Source organism: Alosa sapidissima, chromosome 7, assembly GCF_018492685.1.
Source record: "Alosa sapidissima isolate fAloSap1 chromosome 7, fAloSap1.pri, whole genome shotgun sequence".
Lineage (NCBI taxonomy): Eukaryota > Metazoa > Chordata > Actinopteri > Clupeiformes > Clupeidae > Alosa > Alosa sapidissima.
In genome coordinates this window covers 10,783,710-10,797,362 of record NC_055963.1, presented here as the reverse complement: position 1 = coordinate 10,797,362, position 13,653 = coordinate 10,783,710, and the positions used below count along the sequence as shown (strand labels likewise).

Below are 13,653 nucleotides of genomic sequence, written 5' to 3'. Positions count from 1 at the left end.
ATGGCTAATTAATCCGTACGTTGAGATTGGATGAACAGGGCTGTTCCGACACCTTTAATTTAATTAATCTACAGCAGAAGTAATGGAGGTGTCGGGGGGCCTTCAGCGGGAGGAAGAGAAGGAGGGAAGGAAGAGAAGGAGGGAAGGAAGGAAGGAGGGAAGGAAGGAAGAAGAGAGGGAGGGAGAGAAAAAGAAAAAAAGAGAAGAGAGACGGTCACCTTGAGGTTATCAGGGAGCTCAGATCGACCGGCGTATCCAGGGTTCATGGTGATGGCGACGAAGCAGTTGGGGTTGAGCTTCAGCTCCGTCCCCTCAAAGTCAAAGTACTCCATTTTCAGCTGGATGGCGCGCTGGATGCACAAGATTTGCTGGGCCACCACAGACAGCACCTCCAGCTCGATGCGGTTGAACTCGTCAAAGCAGGCCCAGGCCCCAGACGAGGCCAGCCCTTTGAAGAACTAACGTGTGGAGTAGGGAGCAGGCAGAACAGCACCGTAAGACAGTACTCTCACCTTGACATACAGTAGTTTCTGTTAACTTCAGTCAGTTCTCTGTGTGAGTGTGTGTGTGTGTGTGTGTGTGTGTGTGTGGGGGGGGGGGGGGGTCTATAATCAATATGATTAAATCTCAATTTCTGATTCTACATATATATATATATATATATATATATATATATACATGTATATCAATTCACCAAAATCAATACCTCATGTTATGAACCAGCTCATCACTCAAATGAAGCCAATAGTAAGCTATATGGTATCGAGACCCTTCATCAGACCCTTCAAAGACAAACATTTCATACCTTGCCCATGGCCAGATAGTCCAGCCCATCAGAGCAGTTGAAGACCACACACTGCACAGCCAGAGCTTTAGCCAGATCCTTGGTGGTCTCCGTCTTCCCTGTGCCAGCAGGGCCCTCAGGTGCGCCTCCTAGATTCAGGTAAAATGCTCCAATCTGAAACACAGGGCCATGCACGATAAACAACCAATATATTCAGTGATTTAATATCAAATATGTGACCCTGCAAGGCAAAACCAATCGCTTTGGTAAAATAAAAAAAAATAAAAAAAATAAAAAAAAAAAAAGTTTTTGTACCCACATGAACGGCCATAAACTAAGCTTTCCAACGATATGTTTATCGAGGGCATTGCAAAAAGTATCGCTGAGATAACCACGTCCAAAGTTGGCATGGTTCTTCTGTCACGATACGCCAGAAGAGGAGAAAATCATATAATGGAAAAATACTTTTTAAGTAAATTGTCACGTGCGATAGTTATTACAGAGAGGGTTAAACAGTCAAAACGTATGTTTTTCTGTGAAATTTGTTCACAATATGAAAGTGTAGACTGTATAGTGTCGAATTATGCGAAAACGTGAAATTGGACATTTTAACCCGTAAGTTTGTTTATTGTGGAATTTCTCAAAATAGCACCGTGCGCAAAGCGACTGGTTTCGCCTTGCAGGGTCACATATGTATTGTTAATTTTGTCTACATATATATTTAATGTTACATTCATATCACATCAGAGCTGATGGGAAAGGGTCTAGGCATTATCCATATAAACATATTGCCATTTTTGACTTTACCAAAGTGCGGTAGCATCTGTCTGTCAGAGGAGTGATGACAAGACGAGGTGAGTTGCCTAGATACTCATAGGCATACTTCACATCACAGTTAATAATGCGGACACGAACGTTCTCATTGGCCCAGTAGTAACGCAACTGAGCTAACCATTGGAAATCCGTTTCATGTGAGACACCTGCAACAAAAACAATAAAAGGCAATCTAATAATCAAAGAATTAATCATCAATCAATAATCTCATCATATCATCTGATGTCATATTATATACACCAAATAATGGTTGTGTATCTGTAATGACTTTGTGTATGTACCAGTATGTATGTATGTATGTATGTATGTATGTATGTACCGGTATGTATGTATGTATTTATGTATGTATGTACAGTATTGTATGTATGTATGTTTGTATGTATTTTTGTATGTATGTATACTGTATATGTATGTATGTATGTATGTATGTTTGTATGTATGTATATATTAAGTGTGTATGTATGTATGTATGTTTGTATGTATGTATTGAGAGAAAGTGGAATAGAACATTATGCCCAATATTCCAATATGTGGTTTAATGTTCTGCATTTCTCATTAGTGGGTCACTTTGATACTAAAAGTATGATTCTATGTAATGACTGTATGCTATCTGTACTGTCCCTGTGTATATCTGTGTGTGACTATGTATTTATAGATAAGCGGGAATATTATGACTTTGCAGTGTTTCACTGTTCTGCATGGCTGCGTCAGTAGCTATCTGCTCCGGATTGCCAGGTTGCCACTAATCAGAGTCTGATTCAGTGTAGTCCACGTGCGATGGGATGACCAACGCCATCTCCCGTCAGCCTGGAAGGATACTTAAACCCTAACTATTTCCTTGTCTAGTTAGAGCAGCTGATGGATCTTTAGGTGAAGTCATGCTGTCTCTCCCTTGATGCGCATCATTGTAAATAAACTCTGTTCCTGATTTTTCATCCTATTGGTCTGACTGGGTCTCTATTAAATCTATGGTATCAAAATTACCATCAGTATGCATGCATGCCTGTATTTGTGTCTACCTTTCTCAATCATCTCCATGACCACGTCTCGAGCGTGTACATCTATGGTCACCAGAGCGCCCAGCGTGGTGCGAGTCTGTTTGGGTAGTTTCCCTCTCACCAGCTCCACAATGTCATTCAGCTGCAGCTGCAGCTGCTCATGGTAGTTTCTCAAACCCTACAAAAGCACCAGTGGCAGTGAGACAACACACATACTGCTAAAAATATGGAAAAATGTGGTCTTACAAGAGCACAAGAAAAGACAAATAAAAGTTAAATAACATCAAAAATCCTTTGACACCTTTTCAAAATGCAATATTGTCAGGGAATTTTGGGCTAGCAGTACCTACAGGCTTACTGTACCGAAAATTAACTGAACCGTGACTTCAAAACCGATGTACACACACCAAACCGTTATTTTTGTGTACTGTTACACCCCTACATCATAATAAATCATACAGTATTTATTATAAAACATAAGTAAAAAGCTCATCCTTACGTTTGATCCACTGCGGATGGCCTCGTGAACCTCCAGTGTCCAAAACATCTGAGAGGTGCACAGCACCACCTGCCCGGGCCAATCCCGCACCCACTGGCTCCTCTTGGTCTCTGGGTAGGCCTGCAGTGACACAGAGAGAACTATGGGCCCAGTGAAGCAATGGAGAGGCCCAATTGTCTCTGCCTATCTGGAGATAATTAACCTACCATATACCAAATAACCTAACCTTGGGTAGCTTATACATCTATACACTCTACATACAGTTTATACATGTAGAGATCACACACATTTGCCTTCTCCACCTTGCTCTCTTTTGCAACAGACGTAACATATAAATAAATATAAATACAAAAAAAAAAAAAAAAATACAAACAACATGCACACACACACACACACACACACACACACACACACACACACATACAGAGAGAAAGAGAGTGTGGTGAGAGAGAGAGAGAGAGAGAGAGAGAGTGCTAGTGGATAAATGAACCATCTTACCCGTCTGGAGCGGTTGACCACATCCCTGATGCTTCGGAGCATCATGTCCTCCACCTGCACCAGCCACTTCTCCACAGCGCCACGGGCCTCAGAGGTGGAGATGAGCTGGATGAACTCCACCCGCTCGCCCTCGCTGCTGTACATGGCCCGGATGTCCAGGTTGGGCAGGAAGTCCAGCTTGGCAATGCCCTCAAAGCACTTCTTCAGGTGTGGCTGCACCCGCAGAGGATCCTTGGTCTCGGAGAGAATCTCCAGCATCTCGTCGTTGGACAAGAAGAAAAACCTGTGGCAAAAGAAAAGGACATTTGTTGATACTGTATGCGTGCTAATTCAGTCATGCCAATGACAAAGTCACAGCTAATCCCATTGGTCTACATACGTATGGACTAAACACTATGTAAGTGGTTTATATATAGGTGATTTTTGACTAACCGTGGAAAGAAGATCCGTTTCTTCTCCAAGTAGGCATTTAGTCCTTTCATTATTTTGTCAAGTAGTCCATTGGAATCTTGAAGTTTTTCAAGCAAACCAGGCATTGACGTTGCGGCTAAAATCTTTTGGAAAATAAATGCAACATTAGGCTCAAGAAATAATTAAAATAGTATTCTTTGATATTGTCATATCATCAAGGTCTTTGAGAAACAGCACAAGGGCATTCAGGACCAGTATTTGTCCACTTAAAATGAATTAAATTGATACCATTTTTGGAACTCGTTTTTTTGGAAAAAATTATTAAAAACGTCCAGGAAAAGCAGACCGCTCACCTTTGGGTCCTTCACACAGTGCTTCATTACGTCCTTCCAGATCTTGTCGACGGTCTGGAAGAGCTTCCCCTCCTCAGGCATCTGCTGCATGATGTCCGCCGAACTAAAGATGGGCTCCAGGTAAAGCCACTGGGCCTGCACCTTCAGCCACTCATCTATGGTATCCTGGATACGGATCAGACGCTCCTCCCACCTCTAAGCATAATCAGGAAGAGGCTTGTTTGACTAATGATACTGATGGATATTTTCACTGTCCACATGCAGATATCAGTGACTAAGCAAAAAACACTCCATCCAATTGATTAAGGGTGATCAATGAATATTTATCCAGTGCCTTTTTTTGTTGTTTGTTGGCTTTCATTTTTAAAGCAACTCTGCAGGTGCATATTATCTACCAACCTTGATCTCTGCCTCAAAGGGTTTGATGAAAGGGGAGCCCCTCATGGTCTGTGTTTTTACTATCTGATCGTCCAGCATGGTCTGGATCTCGTCCACAGCAGTGAGGATGGACACTCCGGACTCGCGGTAGGGGTGATGGTTGAATGACACCCCATCCCACACCTCCACCATGGTCTGCATGGCCTTCTCAAGGGAGAATTCCTGGACAGGTGATGATGCACAGGTCAGCACAGGTCAACTTCAAAGAGCATTATTACCTCCAGGGGCTCAACAGAGTATAAGTATAAGTATATATACTCTTTTGATCCCGTGAGGGAAATTTGGTCTCTGCATTTATCCCAATTCGTGAATTAGTGAAACACACTCAGCAGAGGTGAAGCACACACTAATCCCGGCAACAACAGCGGCGCTCGGGGAGCAGTGAGGGGTTAGGTGACTTGCTCAAGGGCACTTCAGCCGTGCCTACTGGTCGGGGTTCGAACCGGCAACCCTCTGGTTACAAGTCCGAAACGCTAACCAGTAGGCCATGGCTGCCTTAAAGACCATGGTAGCTTAGAAATCTAGACTCACCCTAGCGTCAGCAAATGTAATTTGCAGCCAGGGTAGTCTAGCAACTCTCCGTTGGCTATTGCGTGCAGAGGAAACTTGAAAGACAACTGTTTATCCCGCCCCTCGGATTGAGCAGTGCCAATGGTAAGTTCCCAGATCCTACATCTTAATGTGGGTCTGGCTCGTCAGGCTAAGACCATGGCATTATCAGTGCCAGTGGCAGACTGGTGGTCTCAATTGTTTTTAAATGGTTTCAAATATCACATTCATTTTTTAATTTAAAATTAAATTTGACAACAACAGTTAGTAAAGGTTAACAAAAATGGACGCGGATACTGATGGCTCTTGCTTATAGTGAAGTCAAATTCAGCTCTCTATTCATTCTCTTTAATTATTTTTCTTCTATTTTATAAAAGGAGAAGATCATTTTACATGTAAAGTGTTGCCACGTATGCATACAGTAGGTGCACTTGCACAGACATCCACTCTAATCAGTGGAATCAAGTTTAGATGGGAGGATTCCTAATCTCGTTAATGTCTAATTAATTAACAGGCTTGAGGAGAGGAGAAGAGAAAATCCCTGTAGACAGCGGAGTCCTGAAACAACCCCCCTCCCCACACCACCCCACCCCACGCTGGCTCTTACTTTGCTGGCGGCAGCACTGATGATCTCAAACTGCTCCAGGTAGGAGGCGAGGTTCAGGCGCAGGACTTTGCGCAGGGTGGTGCCCGAGTTTGGCGTGAGGTCGTAGACGACGATGGAGGACATCTGCTCCCAGTGGCGAATGCGAATGCCCGGGTTGCACAATATGGACACCATCGGAATGTTTTCCTGTGGAAAGGAGTTTACAGCTCAGAGCGAAAGCAGGATGTTTGGCATTTTCAAAGAATGACTATGTATGATTGTGAGGCTGTCTAGTTGCACTCTGCACCCCCAAAACACTTTAGCACCATGGAGAGCCTCGTTGTGACGCTACACCTGAAAATGGATTCCTTCACAAGAAATTCAAATCCACGAGGGCATAACTCTCTCATCGACCACTTATCTGAGAACACAGCCTCATTCTGCACCCTGCACATTTAATCATGATTCTCCTAGTCTCTTTCCAGGAATGCTTACATACCCACCCATTGCTTCAGCATTGACAAATCCCTACTCCATATGAAATCCTGGTCTAATCTATTAAGTCCCTGCTTGCTGTCTATTGCATCCTGAACTATGATGAAGCCTTTGTTTGTGCAGAATGAAAAATCATCCTGTTCCGAGGACTTTCCTATGCCTCACATGAGTAACCACAGGCACGTTTAACCAAGTCGGTACCTTGAAGTCCTTGACTTGCTCTAGGACCCTGGAGCAGATGAAGACAGTGGCGTTCTCCTGCTTGTCTTCCTGCTCCCCAGGCTTTTTCTTCGGGGCCGTTTTCTCTCGCTCCTGCTCGGCCTTCTTCTGCTTCTGCTGGAAGAACTTCTGCATCTTGTAGACCTCACGGAAGAACTCGTCCACCTCAACCTCCATGCTCTCTCCATTCAGGTCCAAAAAGGCCCCATCCATCCATCTAAAGAATAGGTAAACTCAGTTACTGCAAAGTCTATCAACAAGTCTTCAGTTCTTGTGCAATAACTATCTGGCAGATGGGTGCATTGAGCAGACTCATCAGTCTTTACAGGCAAGATCTTGCCCCTGGTGTTAAAATAGCTAATTGATTTTGCCTAATTATTAAATTAACTCTAGGTAGACTTAAGACCTTGCTCTTTGCCCACAATTCAAATTAGGGCAATTCAATCAGTTCATTGCAGTTTTCAGGAGTAGGTTAAATGCAGTCAGGACTGAAGAAAGTCCACGTACTTCCTCTCAGTTCGTTGCCATCTCAACACCAAACCAAAAAGCTTCTGGTAGGGCTCAATACTCTCTTTGATAACTTCAATAGCTGGGTAGGTTGTCTGGTCCCATTTGTAAAGCGTCTCCTCTTTATTGATGAAATCGACGGCCTCCTCGGCATCCTGCAGCCGCTTATGAACCGTTCTCACGTCACTGACATACTGCAAGAGACATCATAGTTAGCAAGCTGTGAAGAGGCAAGGACGAGAGCTCTAGTAGAGGTATTAAACAGGCCATGGATCAGTTTGCAGGGAATGCAGCAAGGGTGTGAAACAGTCATGGATCAGTTCAAGTTCAGTTTCAAAGAGGGTCACCTAATTAAATAATCTCTAAAGCATTTAAATTACTGTAGAGGAAGATTGGTGTGATGGAATGTGCCATACAGTATTTGTACAATGTCCTGTTTAGTAAACCTGAAAGTGAGTTTGCCCAAACACAGATGCACTTCTTTTAGGGTGCAATATGCACTGTACTGGCTTGGCAGCGTATCATTGCAGCAGTAGAAAGCACTCTATCCTGCGCTAGGTCAGGAGCGGACCCACCTGCTGCATCATGTCCAGCTCGGAGCACTCCTCGAACTCCTTCATCCTGCGTCTGAGTTTCTCCAGCTCCATGGTCAGCCGCTCCCTCCTCTGCAGCAGCTCCTGCTCGCCCTTGTGCTTGGCCTTCTCCATCAGCTGCACCATCCAGCACGCACACAATGAACATTAACACACAGCGGTCAGCAACAAGAAGATGCAGCTCCTGTAGCTGTAGCTCGGCAAAAAAGCAAAATGGTGTAGCACACTACTAGCAATACTAATATTATGTTATCATTAATGTCAATATTTTAATTCCCAAATAGCAGACAGGTTTATGAAAATGTATTCTAGTCTCAATGAACGATATCAGTGCCTTTGAATTGAAATGTCTGGTAAATTAATAAATGCAAATGCAATGATAATATATTGTAAACACACAACACAATATAAGCTACATCAACATGTAAATGTGAATGCTCACAGCACATGTAAATGCTCACAGTATGTCTCAAAATTGTATGAAAGCAAGGCATGGCATATGGTACCTCATTGTTAAGCTCAAATATTGGCAATATATTCTGGGGCCAGACAAGCACTACTGAGTTCAGATGAAGGTCCTCTGCATCAAACAAGTGCACATCCAGCAAGTAATTCAATCTGTGCTGTGTCTCCTGCCATAGAAAACAATATAGCATGATATATTGTCGTAAATATACAGTTAAGCAATTAGACCTCATAAAAGTATGGTGCATGTCTGAGTAACATATGCAGGATATTACGCACCATAATTTTGGCATTGAGCTCCTCTATGCCCTTTGATTTCACGTGTCCTATGTAAGCCAGCATCTCCGTTATGTCCTCTGTTGTCTCAGGCACTTTAAGTGCTGTCTCCTGGATGATCTCAAACTCCTTACATATCCTTGGATGAACATTAGAAGTAAATAAAAACTCAATGAGGAACTGGATGTTAAGGGGAAATCAAAACCACTAAGTCTTCACTACCTTCCTATTAAGAATATACAGTGAGTGTGTATGTAACTGTGAAAGGGCTCAAGTTGTTGCATGCACATCACAAGCTGTTGTGTCTCAGCTGCAGACTACAGTATATGACTGTGACCCTGTGACCAGCAAGCCAAGGTTAAAGTGAATGCAAGTGAGTTCCTGTGATGCTGATTAAGAGGTTAGTACAGAGAGGGATGACAAACTGGTCTTACTCCAGACAGTGTACACGGTGAGTTCTGATGAGGCACTCCAAGAGAACCTGTCTAAAGGAATTGGCCTTTTTGGCCAGGCCTTGCTTCAGTTCCTCACAGTCCAGGCGGACCATGGCAAAATGAGCCACAGCAGGCAAGCTGATGATCTCACTCGACAGCTTCCGAAAAGCTTCCACTTGCTGAGAGATACATCAGATCAAAAGGGAAAAAAACATATCTTTATGAATTTAAGAAGGAAAGGAACCAACACGAAAGCACACACAAGCTATTCAGTCAATGTAATATATTTTAACATTTAGTCTTACTTCAGCGTACTCATCAAAGCTATGCTCTTCCTCCATAAACTGTTCTATTTGAGCTTGAGCTGTTCCATTGACTAACCAGTCATAGTTGTCAACTGTAGTGAAACACAAGTGAATAGAATTGCTGTTATCATCATTTACTACATGCAAGTCATATGAAATATAGCAGGAAGAAACTGGTATAACGGTTAAAGCTGTGTTTTAACATTGCAGGCACAAATATAAACACTAGGGGTAATCTTCCAAGTAACTCTTCTAGAATTAACAAGGTGTAACTTTAAAGTGGTTTACTGTGCTTTGTGAAACAAAGTCGTGGATTATTTTTTATTATTGCATATCCATACATTAGGGTATTAATGTTTTCATTGTTTTACCAAAACAATAAGTCCTATCAGAGGTGCACACTTCCTTCATATGAATCTTGCTCAGTGTTCTCACTAAGACGCACCGTAATACTGAAAATGCAGGTCCGGCTCTTCCATGTGCTGGCGCACAGCATCTCGGACCGTCTTCTGAGCCCAGAGTAACACATGATCTGCCAGTTTAGCATCCAGTACTGACGGATTACCTTCTGCCAGCCAAGACTGAACCGTTTGAACTTTCTGTGAAACACAAACACATAAACACACGCACACAAACAAATGCAGAAAGAGAGAGAGAGAGAGAGAGAGAGAGAGAGAGAGAGAGAGAGTGAGGGAGAATGAGATGAGAAAAATATTAGAAAAGAAGCATTCTAAATGGATGGCCTCCGTATTCAACTGTTGTTTTAGGCTCCTGTTTAGTGCACCTGCATGGTGTTGGAGATCTTATTCAGGATTTCCATGACCGCTTCCTCCAGGTCCTGGAAGGTGGGGTAGAACTCCATCTTCTCATCATCAAAGGTCAAGTCCATCCTGAAGAGGGGTAACTTATAGGCTCTGCTGGGGCTGAATAGGCTGGCAAACTCCTCCACACTGCGCTCAATAAGGCCTCTCAGCTAAGGAGTGGGTTGGGATGGGGGGCAGTATGTTGCATTTAACATTTAAGTTAGTTTAGGGCAATTCCACGCAAAACTGTCACGTCCATAACGGCAACTAAATACCATGGCATTGTGTTGGCGTTATGGATGTAACAGTTTTGCGCGGAATTGCCCTAACATTATAGCTATCACAACCTCCATAATGAGATGAATGCTACCTGGACCTGAGATCTACACATAGTTTAAAAAAAATGCTGAAAAACAAACCCACTATCTAACAATGATACAATCTGACGATTTATGTTCATAAGAGTGCATGATACAATAAGTAGTGTAATTTTCCGTTAGATTATAAACAATTAGGCCTCTTTCACACAGACAACACCAATAGGATGCCAATCCCTAAATTTCAGCATTAAATTCACATTCAGTTATTTAAATTCACCTGGTTTGAGATGAGGGTAGAGGCACAGTTGTAGAAAGAGTCGAGCTTGTCTGCCTTTATTCCTTTTATCATGTCTTTGCTGGTGAGGACATGAATGACTTTGGGGAACCAGTTGTTCATGAGCCTTTCCTCCATCTTGTCACACTCGAGAGCCACTTTGTTCTTCAGGCTCACACAGTCAACGGGACCCTTGGACCTTCAAGCACAAGTCCATTTCAGTAATCCACACAAGAACACAAGTTGCCAAGAGCAATTGAATTAAATTTCCATTATTATTTAATTACGGCAATTTGTATCCATACACCGAGGAAAATGCCAGTTGTACTTTCACACCTGCAGTCAGATAGATCGACCAGCAGTAGATTAGAGAAGGTTGCATAACATATATCCAGAGTGATTCTCATGACTGGGTGGAGAATATGCAAATTTTCCTTCATCTCCTTTCGATTCTTGATGAAGCTGTCCTTCCAAGGCCTGGAAAAATCATAAGTTCTGCAAACAAACCAACACGGATACATCAATAGAGGGACTGTTTCTCTATAAAACTCTGTGACATTACATGAGATGAAGTTTCTACAGACTGTTCTATTGCTGATTACCATATACTGTATTTTCTCATTCACTTATCACTTACTTTCCTGCTGGGACTTGGTCTAGTCGTTCAACCTCTGCTGCCTTTGCATCTGGCTTCTGAAGGATAGTGTTCACTGATGGAGAGAACACATTAGATGAATCCCTGAAAACACTAACACTCTAACACTCTAACACATCAGAATCCCTATGGCTACAGTCTTCAGAGACGGCACTTCAGAATATGTCACAAGTAGCTCATGCTCAGTGAAGTACACCCATCAGCACAGAAATGTGTTTCTCTGTGTCAAGGCTTGAAATGATTGCTGAGACTGTAGAGGGAACTCCAAATCATGCTCACCTGTGTGTTTGACCATGCCAGCCATGAAGTTCTCGCTGACCTCCTTGCAGAGCTCCTCCAGAAGCTCTTGGCGACCGGGCCCCTGGCGAAGCTGCGGGGGCACCCGGGTCAGCATGGCATCCAGCCACTGCTGCTGGATGGGCACGATAGGGTTGGCCTCCACGCATGTTTTCAGAAATGTGTAGTTCTTTACAATGAAGAGAGAACCAAATTAAGGAGTCTGTTTTAATTGTGCACTTTTAGGCTATATTTGTTGGTATTATCTCTAATTTGCTTTAGGTACCCTATAGTCAAACAAAAATAATAAACTTACTCTCCTGGTTTTGATGCCCTGCTGTTAAAGAAAGAAGACAACAGTAAATACACAAATACCTGTGTGTCACACTTTCAGAGTAGTGTAGAAGAAAAAAGTCTAAGAGAATGTTTAGGGTCATTCTACCGAGGTGGGGAGCTGGGGCTCCACAGGCTGAGGGGCACTGGATGGAGCATATTTAGAATGTTGGTAGGCTTGCATTGCACTGTCAATCCTGTAGAAAACATTTAATGGACAAATTAGATATAGCAAGCCTACTATTTTCCTTCACTATTTTGTGCAGTCATTAGACAGCTAACCGACCTGTATTTAAATTTATCACGTATTCACTTTTTTTTACTAACTTTTCAACTTTTAGGGAAGGAAAAGACAAAATTCCTACATTAATTTCTGCAACTCTTGTTGCTGATCTTTACTCCTCCTGTGCCGCAGAAGCTTTCTCTGTGTTGCCAACCTCTCAGGGGGCACCTCACACGCTCGGACCCCATTCTTCCCTGGTCCGGTCTGGATAGGTGGCAGGACGTTGTATTGCTTCAGACCATCCTCTAGTGTTGATTTGAGCCCCCCTGTGGAGGTAGGCATCCTTAAAGAAAAACACAAGTAGATTATGTCAACCAAACCATAACGCGAATGCATGCAATTGTGCTCTACCTAGTTACATGACTGTCAAGTGTCAGTAGCCAGTTTAAAATGTCTTGCCAACTAAGCTAACTAGCCATCTTGCTAATTACCAAAAAGTGTTAGCTAACGCTCATCTCGATTTATACTCCGTAATCTCCTACCTTGTTATATAACCGGACAAAGTTTTGTGTGTTCAGTCAAATCTAAAATATATTTTTAATGTAGTTAAGCAATGGGCATAGCTGTTCGTTTTCGTCTCATCGTACTCATCTTTGTTGTGGCGCAAGGGAGTAAACATGTGTTGCCATAGAAATAGTAAACTGAGACCTCTGAACTGAGAGCGCGGATATGATATAACGCTGGGTCAGAGACGTGGCTTGTTGTGTTTGATTAGGTACTCGATAATAATAATTTCTTAATAACTCGATAACTATACATTTGCAAATGTGCACATTTTCTACAACAAGGATGTATTCCACATTCACCCCTGATGTCAGCTAAGTGCTTGACTTTAAGGTGCATATAATTGGCAGGAAAAGTCAACACATGGCCCCTAGGCCTATCACAACAACTAGTGATTTCAGAATGGCCATGGAGAAGTCCTCGTATGAATTGATGTTTATCAGAATACCATATTTATCCACTAGGCGGCGAGATTTCATTTCTTCACAGGCTATGTTGCTCTTGAAAGTCAGTGCATCGATAGATGCCACAAGATGCAGAAAAGCCATTGCAGCGCTGTCTCCAGCTGCCCCATTTTATTTGTGGTGCACAAAAATTCAAGCATATTATGACTACCCACGTCTTTGTCTTGAGTGGACGTTGAGCCTAATAGGAAACGTGTTTTGATCATGAATACGATAAGTAGCCTAGCGTCCATGTCTTGTACGAAAACAACCTAGTGGTCTTTGTTTATTTCTGATGTTAGTGTGAAGAATCACGACCTATATTATGGCTTCTGGAACAACAGATGGAGCTTATACTGTTATACTGGCACTCACAGAGTGCTATTTACAAGCGCGTAGGTGTAACTGTTGCCATTAATTGATAGGCTACTACTGCCCACTGTTTTGGATGTAATGATATGCATTCAGCAGACTAGCTAAGCACCTCTGACAGTTCCATGAAAGTCAAAAAAGCAGGC

The 13,653-nt window shown here is 42.7% G+C and overlaps 1 protein-coding gene across 2 annotated transcripts in view; it reads right to left on the bottom strand.

Annotated features, from left to right (window-relative positions):
• dnah12 (dynein, axonemal, heavy chain 12) overlaps positions 1 to 12,813 on the bottom strand; it is a 43,564-nt gene extending 30,751 nt beyond the window's left edge. Inside the window, exons 1-27 of one of the 2 annotated variants that reach the window (XM_042099597.1) lie at positions 12,671 to 12,813; positions 12,271 to 12,471; positions 12,015 to 12,102; positions 11,889 to 11,909; positions 11,576 to 11,762; positions 11,279 to 11,351; positions 10,978 to 11,136; positions 10,645 to 10,840; positions 10,029 to 10,217; positions 9,690 to 9,843; positions 9,245 to 9,336; positions 8,940 to 9,118; positions 8,509 to 8,644; positions 8,271 to 8,396; positions 7,747 to 7,881; positions 7,172 to 7,365; positions 6,647 to 6,881; positions 5,972 to 6,157; positions 4,777 to 4,977; positions 4,378 to 4,572; positions 4,046 to 4,167; positions 3,614 to 3,896; positions 3,116 to 3,235; positions 2,638 to 2,794; positions 1,592 to 1,764; positions 806 to 958; positions 219 to 458 (exon numbers count right to left, since the gene is read on the bottom strand). In XM_042099597.1, the coding sequence (XP_041955531.1) occupies positions 219 to 458; positions 806 to 958; positions 1,592 to 1,764; positions 2,638 to 2,794; positions 3,116 to 3,235; positions 3,614 to 3,896; positions 4,046 to 4,167; positions 4,378 to 4,572; positions 4,777 to 4,977; positions 5,972 to 6,157; positions 6,647 to 6,881; positions 7,172 to 7,365; positions 7,747 to 7,881; positions 8,271 to 8,396; positions 8,509 to 8,644; positions 8,940 to 9,118; positions 9,245 to 9,336; positions 9,690 to 9,843; positions 10,029 to 10,217; positions 10,645 to 10,840; positions 10,978 to 11,136; positions 11,279 to 11,351; positions 11,576 to 11,762; positions 11,889 to 11,909; positions 12,015 to 12,102; positions 12,271 to 12,470 (4,194 nt within the window). In that variant the 5' untranslated portion in view covers position 12,471; positions 12,671 to 12,813. The remainder of the gene's footprint in view (positions 1 to 218; positions 459 to 805; positions 959 to 1,591; positions 1,765 to 2,637; positions 2,795 to 3,115; positions 3,236 to 3,613; positions 3,897 to 4,045; positions 4,168 to 4,377; positions 4,573 to 4,776; positions 4,978 to 5,971; positions 6,158 to 6,646; positions 6,882 to 7,171; positions 7,366 to 7,746; positions 7,882 to 8,270; positions 8,397 to 8,508; positions 8,645 to 8,939; positions 9,119 to 9,244; positions 9,337 to 9,689; positions 9,844 to 10,028; positions 10,218 to 10,644; positions 10,841 to 10,977; positions 11,137 to 11,278; positions 11,352 to 11,575; positions 11,763 to 11,888; positions 11,910 to 12,014; positions 12,103 to 12,270; positions 12,472 to 12,670) is intronic. The other variant, XM_042099598.1, reaches the window with a different exon arrangement.
• Between the last annotated feature and the right edge of the window lie 840 nt (positions 12,814 to 13,653).